The 18,790-nt window shown below is 49.8% G+C and overlaps 1 protein-coding gene across 4 annotated transcripts in view; it reads left to right on the forward strand.

The window, feature by feature from the left end:
• Nucleotides 1–18,790, forward strand: part of FANCC (FA complementation group C) — a 2,294,314-nt gene that overhangs the window by 1,876,150 nt on the left and 399,374 nt on the right. For all 4 annotated transcript variants that reach the window (XM_069625705.1, XM_069625706.1, XM_069625707.1 and 1 more), the window contains one exon: nucleotides 3,398–3,479. In XM_069625705.1, coding sequence (XP_069481806.1) covers nucleotides 3,398–3,479 — 82 coding nt within the window. The remainder of the gene's footprint in view (nucleotides 1–3,397; nucleotides 3,480–18,790) is intronic.

An 18,790-nucleotide genomic window follows, 5' to 3' on the forward strand; every position in this document is an offset into this window, starting at 1 on the left:
TAGGAGGGATCATATCTCTGAGCCCAGGAAAGCCCTGCATTGGCTTCCGGTAGCCTCAAGAATCACCTTTCGCCTTTTTTCCATAACACACAGGTGTTTACATGGCCTTTTCTCCCCATGCCTGTAACCTTGGTCTTCATATTGACCCTCACCTCTCTCTATCTTACCACATATCTCTTACTGGCAAGTCTTGTCGCTTTCATCTGTACAACATTCGTAAAACTCGACCCCTCCTTACCTCTCACGCTACTAAAATCTTAATCTCCTCACTCATCTTCTCCAGACTCTTCTACTGTTCCTCCCTTCTCTTTGGACTCCCCTCCTCGCATCTCTCCCCACTCAAATCTGTCTACCACTCTGCCATCTGCTCACTCTGCCTTCTCTCACCCCTTGATTCCATCTCCTTTTCTCTCACCTCTCTAGGTTGGCTCTCTATTCACTCCCAGCTCAAATTCAAGTTCCTCTGTCTTGTTTTCAAATCCCTTGATGGTCTTGCCCCGCTACCTCTCCTCCATTCTTACTTTCTATACCCCTTCTCGTTCTCTCCGCTCTGCTAATCTTTTCCTACTCACTCCTCCACCACCACCCTGCGCCCCTCCCACTTTTGCTCTTTCCAACTCCTTGCTCCCTTCCACTGGAACCCCCTCCACATCCGCTCTTCTCCCTCCTACCCTTCCTTTCGCTCTTCTCTAAAATCTTATCTTTTTAACTCCCCCCTAACACCCTTCGCTTCCTCTCGTTCTTCTCCCACCCCCTCATTCCTCACCTCTTACTCATGCTCTTCCTTCCCCTCGCCATCCTGTCTACCTCCTTCTTCCCCACCCCCTGCTCTCATCTAGTCTTACCCTTTGCTCTCTTCTTCCTCACACCTTCTTGCCTTCCCTCTTACTTCTGATTTTACCTCCACTAATACCTACCATTCCCTCGCACACCTATGCCCCTCCCTACTCCCTCCTCACCTCAGCAATATTGTAAATTGTTCCTTATACTGTTTTCGAGTTGTGATTCAATTGTCATCTTATGCTTGTTGTATTTTTGCTTGTTCTTATGTGAAGCACTTTGGATTAAAGGCCTATATAAATTCAATAAAACACAAAATAAAATACAAATAAGTCCAGTCTATTTATCTGATCGTCTGTGCTGGCAACCGGCAGCCAGGGCACTTAGATCTAATAATTCTTCGCTGGAATGCGCATCCACCTGATCGGAGAGCATGTCCCTCTTTTGATTGCTTTAAGTGTGGTTTAAAAACTGCTCTGTTCTGCATATTCTCTTTTTAGGTTTCGTCGCTGTTTTTGGTTATGTGATGGGATTTAGTATTTTTTTGGTGTTTATTGCTCCTATGCTTATTGGCCTATCCTTAACGCTATATAAATAACTAAATAAATACTATGGACTAAAGGGGGGAATTGTGTTTAAGGAGAGATATTTGGGAAGCTGCAGTTCGAATTTTTGACGTTAAAAGTCGCTTCATTCTTATGGCAGATGTGATGTGCAATAGTGTTTGTGTTATATGCCAGTGCAGGGTGTGTGGAGTGAGAGCGTGCCTTCCGCTACGTTCATGAGGCTATTTCTCAAATGAACTAATGTTTTGTGATGTTTCATACATTAAGATTTGTTATTGGCCTCCATTTTTTTTACCGTCTTTGTTTCTTATTTATCACGCCTATTCAACATTTTTTCTGCAATGTGAGTTTACATTTCCAGCAAACTTTACCCATTCAGAATCCTTTGCCTGTGATAAGCTCCCTGCACTTACTGACACCCCCAGGGCCCTGCTTCATGGTTCTATTTGCCCATCGAATAACCTATGCCATAAGTGGATGTGTCAGAGGTGAGCTAGTAGGAAAATTGAATACAAATTGGATTGGAACATTTATCTTTTTTATAATTCTCGGTATGGACAAGTGATATTGATGAGAACCATATATTCGGATTTGCAAGAATATTCTGAATCCGGAGACATATATGTTCCTGTTACTGCATGCACAAAGGAGCTTTTATAATATGTCAATTCATTTATAAATTGTACATTTTTATATGCAATGTTACATGCATGTGATTCTCTCTTTTCTGCGGAATTAAGATTTTTCTTTGTTTTGAAGACCCTATTTTGTTGAGAGTCTGTTCCCCTCTTTCACATCATTACATCCTGACACTTGGAGACATAATCATCTTGACACTTAACTTAAGTTACCTCTTTATCTTGACATGTCCTATTTTTATGTGTTAATTTTAAGAGCACTGTGGCTTGAAGGATCTAGACGGTTTGGAAGTAAGTTCCTTTAGAAGCAAAGCGATGATAATCATCATAAAGGGCAGCTAGTTCCTAGCGAAGGAAGAGGCATGTTTCACTAATGTATATAGTGTTTGCAGAAAGGTGCATCATACAAGTGTTGGGAGATTCAAAAGTCTGACGCTAGCTCATAGATGCCGGTTTGGACAAGCCCCGGTTTATCTTAAAGAGCGGATCAGTCAATATGTTCCTCCAAGATCTTTAAGATCTGAAACACAGATGCTAATCAAATGTCCAACTTTCAAGCGGCTAAATGGCCTGGGCAGTTCTTTCCCTGTAAAAGTAGCTCAAAATTGGAATAGCCTTCCGACTGAGCTAAAGCTTGAAAGAAACTACAACAGTTTAAGGAGAAAAATGAAAATGCACTTTTTCAAATAAATACCTTCTGACAGTAGTCTAGAAACAGTAAACTGAATAAACTTTTGTCCTGTGTTGGCTGTAAAATGTCTTAGTCTTATTGGTGCGCCCCGATGCCTGTGGGCTGCAGCGCAGTGTACATTAATGAATAAAATTAAAAATTCATAAAACTCTGTTGAGGCTAACAGTACTACTTGTGTGATACCCATTTCCACTCTTCAAGACTTGTTGGCCAGATGAAAAAATGCAGTTTTGTTTTAAAAAAAAAATGAAAATTGCAGCAAACTCTCCAAAAGAGAATACATATTTTCTTTTGCAAGATTTCAGACATCAAAGGTGCCTTGATCAGGTAGTTCACGTTGAACTGAAACAGATTCTTACCTTGCAGTGAAGAGAAGTCATATGCACAGTGTACATATATTGCACTTTACTATTTGTCCAAACTATATATGATTGCAACATATAACATTTATATGCTCAACTTTCTATTTTTCCTGTGCTTTTATGGCCCCTCTCTTTCCCAAACCCTGTGTCAGCCTCTCTGTCGAAGCTCACGTTGCAAACTGCACCTTCAGATAATTAAGTTTATGGTGCACATTCTATAAATTCCATAAAATATTTGTGTACAGACGTGACACAGTAACGTTTGCCTCCTTTGAGTTCCATCGCAAAGTCTCATGTGTTAAGTCATCAATGGTGTAATTGTTTTTGTGGACCTATTAATATGTGCTGCTTGTCTTTCAGATATGCCATCTACCATTGTGTGTCCACACCTCAAAGTCGTTTCTGACATGCTGAAGTTGGAAGTTGAAGCTGCTAGTACCAAGTAAGTAGTTATTGTCATGGAAATCATTGTAGATAACATTTATTTTCTTTAAGTTTTCCGAACATTCAATTCTCATCTGAACTATGTATTCTTCTTTCACTTACTATGCAAGTCCACCTTGATTTTAAACCCTATAGAACAGTTTCAAAACACTTGTTACTTGTAATATAGCCTGCCTCTCAACATCAAATTGATGACATGCTTACTTGTCCCTTTGCCTACACGCGTTGTGCTGCTTTACCATGTTTGTACTTCTCCAGCATGGGGTCCGGCATGGATTCACATGCTCGTGAATATTCCCCGTCATCAGGATGGGAATCCTCGGTAATGAAAAAATCAGTTTCGTTTCTGAACTGCTTTTCTCCTAATAACCAATCACTGGTCTCTGGGTCATACTGTCCAGCCAATGACTGCCCTCTACCTAAGCCCCTCCTCTGGCAGCCATCTTCAGATTTTTACAGCACGTTCAAGTGTTGGGAGTCCTCGTGATATAGCTCTGAAGCTTTTACTCAGTTTTGCAATTTTTCAAAGAGTTTAATCTTATTTTTTCGGTCAATCGAGCCTCAAGCTCCACCGTTTCTACTTCCGAACAACGGGGACCCGTTTTGGAATTTTCTATGCCCCTCAAGGGCGAAGTTTTCGTCGAGTTCTGCTTCTTGGAGGATTCCAGAAGATCTATGAGGCCTACCCCGCATGGACATGTCCCAGGACAAAGGGAGCACAGCGCCCGGATCCAAGCTGTTCAGGAGCTGCCCTGGATGCAGATTGCAGAATGTCTTCAAGGAGGACGAGCATTCTAGATGCCTCTACTGCCTTCACGAAGACAAAACGCACGTGGAGGAGGACTGTGCGTTTTGCAACAACATGTGGGAGTGAACCATGAAGGATCGGCGGATCCGCCTCCCCAACTGGCTTGAGAGGAAGAGCCCAGCATCAGGTGAGAAGAAGAAGAGGTCCGAGCGGTCTTGTAAGACCTTTGAGGGCGCTCCGGCGACAGGGACCTAACAAAAGGCAAAGCACTGCGAGTCCGCGGGCACCAGGAGCACCGAACGGTCGGGCTCCTCGGCTGCCAGGCAGGGCGCACTTTCACTGATGCCATCAACCACGAGCCAACGCTCTGGCTCGGGGAAGAGGAAGTCGGAGAATCCGGGTAAGCTTCGGGAGAAGTCCTGGTAGATCCCGATGGAGACAGCCGAGGGGGAGCGAGGAGGCGACCCTTCCCCCAAGGTGAGGCCTCAAGCGCGTACAAAGTCGTGAAGGCCTTGATTCACCCGGCTAAGGCCTCTATCAAGGGAGTCGTGGCGGCCCTGATGAAGCCTGTGGAGGCTACCCCAGTAGAGGCGACCTCGGGGCCTAGAGTTTCCCTGCCACCGCGGAGGGAATCCTCTTTACAACCCATCGATAAGACCCCCGTGAGAACCCCGGTGGAAAAAGAAGGGGGAGGGACGGTGGCCATCACGGACATGGATACAGCCTCTGAAGAGGAGCTGGCTGGAGTTGTGAAGATCCTGGACAAGAGGTTCGAGGAGGTCCAGTCCCACAGTAGGGATCCTGACAAGGCAGACGAAGAAAGCAACGGTGGTGACGACAAGGTTCCCGTGGAGGCGGAGGATTCCACTCCCCAACCATCGCAGGCGGTACCTGGGCCACAGGACAACACAGGAGCAATCTTGATGGCGATCCAGGCCTGGGGAACAGAGATAAGGACAAGGTTGTCCCCAGCGGACGACCCAGCAGAGCCTGGACCGTCAGGAAGCCCTCCAAGCAAGCAGAGGAGAACTCATCCCCCACCGCCCTTCCAGCCGTTGCGGCCCTCACAGCCTTCATCTCCTTGCCCGGATCCGAGGGATGACACGGGAACAGAGTCGGCCACGATAGGGACGGATGATGACGGTGGTGACGACGGGATGGGCCTTCCATCATCACCTCCTCGGGCCTCCCCGCCCGACGAAATTGGCTCCTTCCACGTTATGATCGCCAGGGCATCCGAGCTCTTCCAGCTCTGCCCCGAAGAAAAGAAGAAGGAAGGTTTCCTCTATCAACGGCGTGAGGCCAAGAGGAAGACGGGCCTCTCGGTCCCGTTACTGGACGACATCTGGGACGAGGGGCTGGCGCTCCTGAAGAACCCATCCATGACCCCTGCCAAGAGAGACCGGTACGAGAAGAAGTACCGAGTCCCGGATTCCGCCCCCATGTGCCTTGGGGCGCAGCCGACCCCGGATTTGGTCGTCTCAGCGGCGGCCAAGAAGAAAGCGGCGGGGCGACGGCTTCAACTTCGACCTCCCCGCCGGACGGCGAAGGGAAGAAACTGGACGCCATGGGACGACGGGTCATCTCGTCGGCGGCGACAGGGAGCTGTGGTTTAAGATCGCTCCCCTGCTGGACTTCCTCCCGGATGACAAGAGGGCTGAGGCCCTGGAGATCCTGCAGGAAGGCGAGGTGGCGTCGGACCACGCCATAACGGTTGCCACGGACATTGCTGACACTGGCTTCCGCCAGATGGGCAACAGTGTTTGCCTTTGCCGGCGTGGTTGGCTCAAGGCAACCGATTTCCACCAGGATGTGCAAACCAGAGTTTTGGACATGCCTTTCGACAGGAACAACCTATTTGGCAAGACAGTGGACGAGTCACTGCAGGCCATCAAGGCCGACATGGAGACGGCCCAGGCCTTGGGAGTTTTGCAGCAACGACGGCCGCCCTTTCGGAACTCAAGAGGCAAGGAAGGTGCCTCCAAAGGATTCGGCGGCGGCTCCTCGACGTACCGCCAGGCGGCCCGCTTATCGTCACAGGAGGCCTACAGAGGATGCGGCAAGTCAGGAGGATCTCATCGTCGTCCTCATGGACGCCAAGGTGGCAAGGCCGCTACCAAGCAGGATTGAACCGGCCGTAGCGTCAGGCACCCACCTGAGCACCCCGGTGGGAGGCTGGCTGGCGAAGTTTGTCAGCGTGTGGGAGTCCATCTCCACTGACCGATGGGTGCTGGATGCCCTGGCCCGCGGGCACACTCTAGAGTTTCTAAAGAAGTGCCCCCACATTCCACCCGTGGCCAGGAAGGAAAACCACGTCCCTCAACTGCTGCTGGAAGTAAGGGCGATGCTGAAGAAAGGAGCCATCGAGCTCGTTCCAAAGAGGCTCCGGGGCTCCGGAGTGTACTCACGATACTTCCTCGTAAGAAAGAAGTTTAAATAAGTACATCAAGTCCCAGAAGTTCCAGATGGTCACCCTCCAGCACGTGCTGGGGCAGCTGGGGGAGGGCGACTTCCTATCGTCGCTGGACTTGGAGGATGCCTACTTCCAAATCCCCATTCTAAAAGGACACTGAATGTTTCTCAGATTCGTAGTCCAAGGACGGCACTACCAGTTCAAGGCCCTCCCCTTCGGATTGACGTCGGTGCCCAGGGTATTCACCAAGTGCCTAGCACCAGTGGCGGCGCGGCTGTGCCTGCAGGGGATCCACGTCTACCCCTACCTGGACGATTGGCTCATCCGAGCAAGGACAAGAGAACTTGCCGTCGAGCACACAGCGAAGACCGTCCAGCTGCTCATGGATCTGGGATTTTCCATCAACTTTGCGAAATCCCACTTGGTTCCGTCGCAAGTCGCACTGTTCCTGGGAGCCAGGCTCGACACAGTGGCATGATTGGCCTCGCCATCGGAGGAAAGGACGAAGGCCATCCTGGGCAAGGTGCAACGGCTGTCGACCATGGACTTGGCAAGGGTGAGGTCTATCAAGTCCCTTCTCGGCATGATGTCCTCGTGCATCTACCTCGTGTGCCTGTGCAGGCTGCGGATGCGTCCACTGCAAGAGTTCCTCGATGCCCGTTGGATGCAAGAGGCAGGCAGTTTTGAAGACAGGATCTCGCTCAACGAGACCTTCCGCCAAGCGATCCGGTGGTGGGGCACCCGTGCGCATCTTGCGGCGGGTATGGACTTCCAGACCCCGGCACATAAGGAGACGGTGACGACGGATGCCTCCCTGGAGGGATGGGGAGCGCACACCGGAGATCTCCACGCAAGAGGCCTTTGGCTCCCGGAGGAAAGGTCACTACACATCAACGTCCTGGAGCTCCGAGCCGTGTTCTGGGCCCTGAGGTTGTTCCTCCCTTCCCTCAAGGGCAAGGTGGTGAGGATCTTCACCGACAACACCACCACGATGTTCTTCATCCAGAAGCAGGGAGGCACCAGATCCCCAGCCCAATCCAAGGAGGCCCATGATCTGTGGCACTGGGCCGTCGCCCAAGGGATGTTTCTGGTACCCTTCCAACCCTTCCACCTGGCAGGAATAAAGAACATCATTGCCGACTCACTCAGCAGAGATCTATGCTCGTGCCACGAGTGGGAACTGCGACAGGATCAAGTGGATCTGTTATTCCAACGATGGGGAAATCCCCAGACCGACTTATTTGCGACGGCGACGAACACCAAGTGCCGGAGTTTCGCCAGCAGGTTTCCCCAGCCAGGGAGCATGGGTGATGCCTTCTCATTCCCCTAGGGCGGCCTGTTCCTCTATTTGTTCCTGCTGTTGCCGTTGCTGCTGTGACTCATCAACCAACTCAGATGGTCCCGGTGCAGGATGATCCTCGTTGCACTGGCGTGGCCGAGACAGATCTGGTTCCCGGACCTTCTGGACATGTCAGCGTCCCCCCAGTCAAACTGCCGACGGACGCGGATCTCCTCTCCAGAAAAGGAGGCGCCATCCTCCACCACGACCCGGGGTCGCTGAACTTGCAGGCCTGGCTCCTGCAGCACTAGAGTTTGGAGTGTACGATATCCCGGCGGACTGCAAGGATGTGCTTGAAAATGCCAGGGCGTCCTCAACTCTCAACTGCTATGGACACAAATGGAAGCGGTTTCCTGTCTGGTGCCAGGCACAGAGGATTAACCCTCTGCGGATTACGTCCCCTCATGGCGGGGCTGGCGCATGCCTCCATCAAGATCCATCTGGCGGCTATCTCCCGCTACACCAGAACTCCGGGGCGCTCATCCCTGTGGTCCCATCGTCTGGTGAAGGAGTTCATGAAGGGACTGTTCCGATCGTTCCTGCTGGTGAAGGCTCCGGTGTGGGAGCTTAACGTGGTGCTGACCAGGCTCATGGGGCCGCCATTCGAGCCTCTGCATTTGGCACCGTTGAAGTTCCTGTCGTGGAAAACAGCGTTTCTTGTGGACATCACCTCCGCACGAAGAGTGGGAGAGATCCAGGCCCTCTCCTGCAATCCCCCATACCTGACTTTCCACGAGGGTGGTGCTGAGGATGCACCCCTCCTTAATGCCCAAGGTGCCGTCGGACTTCCATCTCAACAAGCCCTTGGTGTTACCTGTTTTCTTCCCGTCGCCTTCATCGCCAGCCGGGAGGACTTTGCACTTGCTGGATGTAGCTAGAGTGCTGAAGTTCTACGTGGACCGTACGAAGAGTTTTCGGAAGACATCACAGCTGTTTGTGAACTTTGGTCCTGTGAACTAAGGGAAGGCCCTCTCGAAGGCTTCCATTTCCGGATGACTCTACGGCTGCATCATGCACTGTCACCGGTTGGCCACCGACCGTTGCCCGGCCGTCCGAGAGCCCATTCGACCAGAGCGATCACTGCTACCACGGCGTTCCTATCTGGTGTGCCCCTGCTGGACATCTGCAGGGCTGCTACGTGGAGATCGACGCACACCTTCACGAGATTCTACTACGTCGACCGGGATTCCAGGGAGGAGTCCAGAGTCGGCCAGGCAGTGCTGCGCAACCTGTTCGCCTGAAGGTGGGCCTGGTGAGGAGGTAAGGATGCTTAATGTTGAGTTAATGAAATGCTTAATGTTGAGCCTTGCCAACTCCCGTGGTTGTGCATGTGTGTACTGCTATGTATTCTTGTATTGATGAGCATGTGAATCCATGCCAGACCCCATGCTAGAGAAGGAACAAGTTACTTACCTGTAACTGTTGTTCTCCAGCATGGGTCTGGCATGGATTCACATGCGAACCCTCCCTCCTACCCCTCTGCGGCTCTTCACTTGGTTCTAATGCCACTTTACGTGCTCCCAAATCCGAAGATGGCTGTCAGAGGAGGGGCTTCGGTAGAAGACAGTTATTGGCTGGGGGCAGTATGACCCAGAGACCAGTGATTGGTTATTAGGAGAACGACAGTTCAGAAACGAAACTGAAACAGATTTTTTCTTTAAAGAGGATTCCCAGCCTGATGACGGGGAATATTCATGAGCATGTGAATCCATGCCAGACCCATGCTGGAGAACAACAGTTACAGGTAAGTAACTTGTTCCTTCTTTGAACTTAATGGCAAACTAAGAGAAGGACATTTTGAGGCTTACAGTCAAAATAAATGTCACACAAAGATGGCTCTAAGCCACAGCTTGGCAGATATCAAGACTTATTGCCCCAGCCACTTATTAAACTCTACATGTACATGCATTATTGAGGCCTTCACAAGACCTACCTTTTTTGATGTGGGAAGGGTGGTGTAGCGTGGTGGTACGTGTAAAGGGTGTGCAGTGAGGCGGGGGTAGAGTCGGTGCTGGTAAAGTTGGATGGGGCAGAGTGGGTCAGTATGTAGTAGGGTAGCATGGGGTAGATTCAGTGGCTAGGGTAGAGTAGTGGGTTTTGTTAAAGTGTGGGGGGATGAAGCAGGTGGGTGCGGTTGAGTTGGGAGAGGTAGGGTTTATGGGGGTAAGGTTTGTATTGGGGTATGGGCAGAGTGGGGTGGGGATAGGTCTGCAGTGGACTGGTTGTAGAGTGAGTAAGGCTACAGTGGGGTGGGTACAGGGCTAGAGTGCGTAGGGTAGAGTTCATTGTGGGATTTACTTGTGGGTCGGGTGTATTGAGGGGCAGGGTAGAGAGGGGGTAGAGTGGGCTGAGGTGGGAAATGGTGAGGTGAGGTAGGGGTAGAGTGGGGTGCATTAGTGTTGGTAGGGAAGAGTGGGGTAGAGTAGAGTTACGCTCAGTGTGTAGTGGGTGATGTTGGGGTTAGAGTTGGTGTGGGTAGAGCCGAATGAGGTATGTTTGGTGGAAGTGAGGGTAGAGTGGGGTGAAATGTGGTAGAGTATCATATGAATAGAGTTGGTGAGTGTGGTGGGTTACGGTAGTGTAATGGGGTGTGGGTAAAGTAGGGTGGAGTATAGCAAGGTGGATAGGGTAGTGTGGGGGGAAGTAGGTTAGATATGGGTAGTGTGGGGTAGGGGTATAGCTAGAGTGGGGTGGAGTTACAGTTGGTGTGATACAGTGGGTGCGGTTAAGGCAGGCGAGTTTAAGGCTGGAGTGGGCAAGGATAGAGTGGGGTGGGAGGAGAGTGCAAGGGGGGATACAGTCGGACTGAGGTAGGGTAGAGTGCAGTGGGGGGTAGAGTGGGAATTGGGGTGGAGTGGAGGTTGGGCAGGGGCAGAGTGGGTGGATGTAGTGTAGCTTGAGGTAGGTTAGGGTGGGGGAGAGTAGAGTAAGTAGAAGCAGAGTGGGTTGTGAGTGGAGATGGTGGTGTAGAGTAGGTGGGTGTGTGATAAAGTAGTGGGGTGGATTAATGTAGGATTTGTGGGAGTAGAGATGGGTGGGTGGGGTAGGGGTAAAATGGAGTGGGGTGAGGTTGAGCAGAATGGGATAGGTGGGATAGAGTGGTTCAGGGCAGGGTCGGACTGGGACAAGAAATAGGCCCGACACCCAAAGAAACTGGCCCACACCTTGCCTAAAAAAAGTGGCCCTCAAACCATCATCCGTGAATCACGTCAATTCACGACTTTACGGAAAATGCTATCCCAAAAGCTCACACCTGGATAAATTGCCCTTTGCCATAGGGTGGCCAACTTTTCAAAATGGCTTTGCAGAACACTACGCACGGATGCTCAAAAATGGTTTGTAGCACGCAAGATTTTATACAGCACCATTTGTTCGCACCAACATATGGATACTTTTGTTTACATGTGACTGTTGTGATGTTTAAATGTCCTGTCCTCTCTGGATGCAGAGCAGTCCACTATTGACTGATGAATGCACACCTAGTGCACATTATTTTATAGGCTTAGCCATTCTTGTATGTCGCATGTATTTTAGGCCTGACCGTTTCAGGTCTGTTTTTGGTCTCGTTTTGCCATAATGTGTCCATGGCACTCTGGCATCTCAAAGGCGCTGCAAGGTTTAGACTCAAGTGACCGAAGTGCAGGCATGTGAGGCCAAAAACAGAGTTGTATATTCTCAGGTGCTGCCGACCGTGTTTTGAATTGCAGAGCACCATTAAAAAGGCTCTCCTCAGTTTTATAAGGCTGTGTTTAGGTGTTTTGGTAACAGGAGGATGTGGTATGGAGGAATGAGCAGCGTTCTCACAGTGATCTGGTCCAGGAGCGGACGGGCTGAACAATATCACCAAAGTGGCAGGCGCAGCTATGAAGAGGCGCTGCCCAGGCAATGTTTGCATGTTGGATATTTAATCCAATCACCTGCCTCATCAGCCTTTCCTTGAATAACTTAAAATAACATGCTTTAAAACGGTACATGCAGTGGTATCTTGGATATGCTTCCAACATGTAGTTGAGCAAACAAAAAAATGACTGCTTCCTTTTTCCAAATTCTGTTTATTGGCAATAACTGGGACACCCACATATGTAGCAAATGGTCCAGGATGGAAGAAATTATTAGAAAAAGCCTAGAGCGAGACAGGGGGTGATGACACAGTGGACAACCATGACGGCATGTCACAAGAAACTGAGGAAGTGCCCATGCCTGTTAAATCATATCACAACAAGATAACTTGAGATTCCAGTTGTAGAAAGTCCACAAACTGACCGCGCTGTCCTTTCAAGTGTTCTATCGGTTAAAGCCACAGAAAGATCCAGCATCCACCTTCAACCTAACTTGGTGGGGGAATCCATTAAGAATTGCCAGAAACCTGTTCAGTTTAACCAGTCACAAAGAGTTAAGACCCTTTCCAGTGGAAAAGCTGCATGCCATGAGCCATCCCCCAGCTCACTCCACTACCGTGGCAGCTGCTCTCTTTGGCAAGAGTCAGTCAGCTTTTTCTTTCTTCCTCCTCACAGAATGTTCTGGTGCCTGAGGACCACCTCTAAGATAACGCAAGGAAGAAAATCTATCAAAATTCCACCCTCAGCTTCAGGCAGATCAATTTGGAAGCAGTTATGGCAGCGGCCAACTTCAACTTCTGGAAAGAGTTGGGTGACTACAACCCTCTCCTCCCACTTGAACCTCCAGCGAGGTTCCGCTCAGGCTTGGCAGAGGCTCACCAGTTAGTGCAGGCCCTCATGGAGATCTCCTACCATAGATCTCCTGGACACAGCTGCTAAGGGTTTGGCCATAGGTGCATCTCCTGGGCATCAAGCATTCTGACGTATTTCAATCAGATGTTCAGGAGCAAATTCTGGATCTGCCATTCGATGGGGTGGAACTCTTCAGGCCAAACACAGACGAAGAGCTGAATAAAAAGAAGACCAGTGTGCAAAGGGCAATGACTTTAGCTGCCCTAACCAAGCCCCCTGCAAAACCAGGGGTTCGGCCCTTACGGGACAGACATTCACTGACAAGAGGCCAAGAGGATTTAGACGTTTCCTTGACCACCACAACAGACAGGACAAATCTCTTAGTGCTCCACGCAAGAAGCAGGCTCATCCGACCCCCCCACCCCCGACCCACCAGGGGTTCTTTTCCCAACCCTCTTCCACACCAAAAGGAAAGCAGTCTAAGTGAAGTGACAGTCCAGAAACAGCTCTCCGGTTGTACGAAGAGTTAAGCCATCGTCTTATTCAGTGGATGAACATAACCAGTGACAATTGGTCCCTGTTGGTGGTCCACAGGGGCTATCACCTTCTTCCACCCACCCCTTCCTCTTCCCCCCTCCTTGAAAGAAGCTCAGACTAGTGAGTCACAGCTGATATCCAAGCTGTTGCTCAAAGAGGCAATAGAGAAGGTGCCTCAGTTGGGGTAAGCGCAGGGTTTCTATTAAGGTTTCTTCATTCTGAAGAACAAGGCTGGCCTGAGGATGGTGCTAGACCTTTTCGTCCTTCAATCTTTTCTTACCTCAAGAAAGGTTCAAGTTGATTATGTCTGCTCTCATCCGATCATCCCTTCAGCCGGGCGACTGGCTGGTAGCTGTGGTCCTGAACAGGAAATACTTTGTCAACCACGAGGGGGAATTGGGCAAGCAGGTCCTTTGGGAGGTTTTTAACTCGAATGGGTCTACCCCCGGTGGATATGTTCAGGATGGAATGGAACTACACATGTCGCTTTTATGCCTCATGGAAGGGGAGCAGGAGAGAGACTTATATTTGCATATCCCCATTTGGCCTCCTCACCACCGTTACCTGTGGTTTGCAGTAGGCCATGATCATTATCAGTACACAGTTTTACCTTTAAGCCTTAGCTAGAATCTAAGGGTGGTCACCAAGCTGATGGCAGTGGTGGCTGCATATATGCACTTAAAAGGCATTCTTCACCTGTATCCTTTCTTGGATAACTGGTTGATCAGAGCTCAGTCCCCAGTCCAAGCCTCGTACCGCCTGCAGTATCTTCTAGACCTAATATACCCATTGAGTCTATCAGTCTATCATTCAACATAAAAAAATCCACACTCATCACAATGCACAAGCTAGAGTTCATAGGCTTCCCTTCAGATTTGTGTATAGGAAAAGTCTTTCCTACAGAAACAAGGATGTGGAACCTTCTGGACAGTTACATTGTTCCAGTCTCACTCTCTAACAACTGTATGGTTGTTCCTTTAATCTGTTAGTTCTGCCAGTTCCTATTGCCAGATTACGGATATGTCGCACTCAGCTACACCTGGTAGCAAGATGTGCGCTGGTATCAAATCCCCTCACCAAATAAGTTCTCATCCCATCATAGCTCCAGCAAGACCTTCTATGGCGGGCAGATCACAGAATCCTCCGGATAGGCACCCCTTTCCGGGACCATCAACATCAGTATAGCATCACAACAGACTCTTCCCTATCAGGGTGTCGAGCAACACTGGTGGGCCTCCAAGTTCACAACAGGTGGAACAAGGAGGATTTCCATGAGCACATGCATTTCTTGGACTTGAATGTGACCTTCCTAGACTTGAACACATTTATGTTTGTGATAGTAAACTCCTGTGTGTTGATACTGATGGACAATATAGAAACAATGATTTACATCAACAAGCGGGGAGGGACCAGATCTCTGAAACGCTGTGCTAGAAATGTGCTTATCGGAGTGGGCTCTAAGCCTCATTGCCACCCGGGGCGGGGGATGCAGCCAATCCGGTTCCGCAGAACACAGGCTGAAATTTCCAATTTCATTTACATTTTTTTTAACCAAATCCCACTCTCCCGCCTACCCCCTTACTTTTTTGCAGCCGCCAGTGCTGCTGCTGTCCAGCCGGTTTCAGCACCCTGGCTGGCTGCCATGGTAAGGGAAGAGGGGCCCCGTACGGAGCCCCACCTTCACTTTCCATGGCAGCCATCTTGACAAAGTATTTTCATTCATTAAACAGGATGCTCACGGCATCTCGTACGATGAATGAAAATACTTTTTGTTTTTTAAGCACTCTGTGTTACCGCTTTGGTAACCTGCGGTACTAATGGTATTAACACACGGTTCCAAGAGTTGGAACTGGGGGTAATGGGCCAGAGCCCTTGTTAACAGCTCTTGTTTCGCTCAGGCCGTTAACTTGGGTTGCCGGGCCATTACGACCTCCGTTCCAGCCCTTGGAATGGGGTGTTAACGCCACAATATAACCATACAGGCAGCTCATCTGGCAGGCACAGACAATGAACCTCATTCCGTTTTCGACATTGTGGCCGAAAAAGGTGATGATGCATTGTAACGGAGTTACCACTGCATTACCACACTGCCGAACTATGGGCTTGGAGGTAAGTCAGAGGAAAAACCTCTTGCGGAATGCTGGAGCTAAATCCTCCACTTTACAGCCAGAAAAGGGCCAAATCGGCGGAATTACTGCCAGCGATAGTTCAGCCTGAAATCTCCATGGACTCCATTAAATGGACTCCATTAAATGATGACTAACACCGCCTACCACCACTTGTAATCCGGTGGTAATTCCGACGGACCAAGTGGTGGTAATGGTATATCCGTTTTGGTTGTATCTCAGCGTATTTACCACATGTCCAGGCAAGAAAAGTTCAAGTTGATTACACCTGCTCTCATCCGATCATTTATTTATGTCATTTATTGAGCATTTGTTAGGTGCCTCTACAACAGAATTGTGTTTCAAGGCACCACAAGGCTAAGTGGGGAGGGAACAAGGGGAATTGAGAACAACGGCAAAAGAGCAAATATGCATTTGTGGCCCTACTAGGCCTTGAGCCATTCGGACATGTAAGTGCAGTGAAGAGAAGTGCCAAGAGATATGGATGGGTGGTGGGGTGGGAATGGGCAAGTACTGGTGGGTGCCCGGGAGGGAAGTGCCAAGGGGTGCCAAGGAGGAGGCTTCAGGCTAAGCTGTGGGGTGGACAAATACCCCGGGGCAGTGCAGTGCAGGGGGAGCGGTGCTGGTGTCAACTGGGTAGATGGCCTGGTAACCTGTGAGATTCATTAGGACCAGGCCACTGGTCTCAGCGGCAGCCGGGTAGTTGGCAAGAAAGGGAATGAGATAGAGAAGAGCAGAGTTTTCAGATGTTTCCGAAACTTAAGGAGGTCCGGCTCAAGTCTGAAAGGGGCAGGGAGGCTGTTCCAAAGGGAGGCAACAGCCGAAGAGAGTGACCCGCCCTCTCTCCCCACCACCCCATCACCTCCCACTTAATGCGTGGAGAAACGTTTGACAATCAAAGAGTTGGAGTTAGAGGAGCAGAGAGCTCTAGCAGGGGAAGATTTATGGATGGAAAGTTGGAGATACCGTGGTCCCAGACCCCAGAAAGCCTTGTTTATGATGCAGAGGGTCTTGAATTTAATCCTCGTGGCCACAGGAAGCCAGTGGAGAGATTTTAGGGTTGGAGATATACGGTCCCTGGGCTTAAGTCCAAGGATAAGTCTTGCAGCCCTATTCTGGATTATCTGAAGGGGCATTGGGAGGAGAGGGGGAGATTGGGGAAGAAGCTGTTGCAGTAGCCCAGCCTAAAGAGGAGCAGAGCTCTGGAAACATTGAGCTTCTGTGGAAAGGTGAGGAAAGGGAAAATGCCTCTAAGGAGTTGAAGCTGGAAGTGGGCCTTCTTGGCAAGGATCATCCCTTCCAACGGGGGACTGGCTGGTAGCTGTGGACCTGAGCAGGAAATCCTTCATCAACCATGAGGGTGAATTGAGCGAGCAGGTACTTTGGGAAATGTGTACCTTCAAGGGTCCCCCCCCGGTGGATATGTTTAGGATGGATCGGAACTCCAAGTGTCACCATTGCAGAGTTCAGAGCGTCCAATCAAATACAACTCCTTCTGATAGCTTCCCTTTGGCCACAGAAGCATTGGTTCTCAGACTTACAGCTTATTTAATTATTTTATTTTTTGAGTTTGTATAATGCGCCTGTGCACAAGTGTTTTGAGATGCAACAAGAGGGTGGGGGAAAAGGGAGGTCAAAACAAAAACGATCTTACTAGTCCTTGTGACATTCAGATTGTGTAAGTTCAGTATAGAATTGCAGGGGAGAGGGGGAGTACTGGTCAGGGCAGAAGGGCCCATGAGAAGCGAGTGCCAAGGAAGGCCAGGTGGACAGAGCCAGGGGAAAGCAGAGAGGGAGGGGAAGGAATGTCCACAAGCTAAGTGTGAGGAAAGGGGTTGGAAGGGCTACATGGGTGCAGACCCATCCAGGCTAGTGCGGGGGAGGAACCCTGAAGAACCAGTTCAGGTTGAGGGGGCTGGAGGAGTGAGGCGAGACCAAGTGCAGGGGCAGACTGGATTAGGGGGGCCTGGTTCCCTGTAAGGCTCTGAAGGAACCAGGCAGCTGGTTAAGAGGTAGACAGGGACATTAGCAGGGGAGGGTGGGGAGGGAAGGAAGAAGAGAACATGAAGGTCTTGAGAAGCTTCCAGAACTTCAGAAGATCTGAGTAATGAGGAGTAATGCTGATCACTCCTCCATGGAAAGTAGAACATGCTGTGACGAATGTGAACCATGGAGTAGTAATGAATACTTCATCAAAAGCGAGTAAGGACAATGATCCTCCGCTGGGGTGGACCCAACTCAACCACATAAAAAATAAAGAAGCACTCGGGAGTCATCACTGATCAAGTGAAGCCTAGGAAGTTCAAACCTGGGAGAGAGAAGCCAGGAGAATCTGGGAGGTCCTTGGTTGAGAGGACATGGAGAACAAAGGAGAAAAGCAGTCCAGGATCCGGCAGGGAGCAGAATCGTGTGTGTGCAAGGCATTCCAAGGTGATGCTGTGACCTCGAGGAGGTGGGCCGTACGGTCATCAAACGACACTGAGACCTCCAGCAAAAGGCTCTGGGGAGCTGCAGTGAGCGAGACTGACCAGAAGAAGGGAACGCTGGAAGCATTTACCAGCACAGAGTGATCCCGACCCCACAGGAAGAACCAGTGATGTGAGCACGGCAAAGTAGAGGCAATGGGAATGGTGGGAGTAGTTACTACGGTGAGTAACTTTTCCTTTATCACCCTCCGATCCTACTACCCTCTCTCCCATCCACACTGCTACTTCTCTCCCCTCTCCACTCTACTACTCTCACCTCTCCACACTACTACTACACTGCCTTCTCCACACTTCTACTCCTCTCCTCTCACTGCTATTCTCGCTTCACCCGCACCTCCTACCACATTCACTGTCCTTTCACTTCCCCAGTCACATTTTCATTCACTCCTTCCTCTGTCTCTAATAATCTCATTCACCGTACACACACACTCGAACCCAAGCACCACTCTCTCATTCCAACCAATACCTCACCTTGCACAATCCATCAGCAATTCTCTTCCACGCTCATTCTCTTTCTCCTCCCTAGGCCTCACTCGAACTGTACACCGGTGCATTTTCCCCAAATTGAATTTAGAGGACATATTAATCATTGACGCAGACAATTTAGGTAAGTAGGAAGAAATGCTGTATGTACATAGCACATATCTCTGGGAGGGGAATCATCAACATAGATGTCTTGAATAAATTCAAGTTGAATTGAACAACACATTGGAACCCATTCCAGGACTTTTTCTGCCCTACGTGCTTTGCATCCTGGAGGGCCCCTAGACCCATCCATCCACATGTGCATTATTTTCGTGCCCTTTTGTTTCCTGTCATTTTCGGTGATGATGTGGATTTTGATACATTTATAGTGCGCACACAACAAACTAAATCGAAGCCTGGCGCAGCTGGGACACTGGCTGAATAGAATAGAAAAATCAGCCAGATAAATGTTAGTTGGTGCCAGTAAAATTTGCCAAAAGATCA

Source organism: Ambystoma mexicanum, chromosome 6p (genome assembly GCF_040938575.1).
Source record: "Ambystoma mexicanum isolate Mex_15411 chromosome 6p, UKY_AmexF1_1, whole genome shotgun sequence".
Classification (NCBI taxonomy): Eukaryota; Metazoa; Chordata; class Amphibia; order Caudata; family Ambystomatidae; genus Ambystoma; species Ambystoma mexicanum.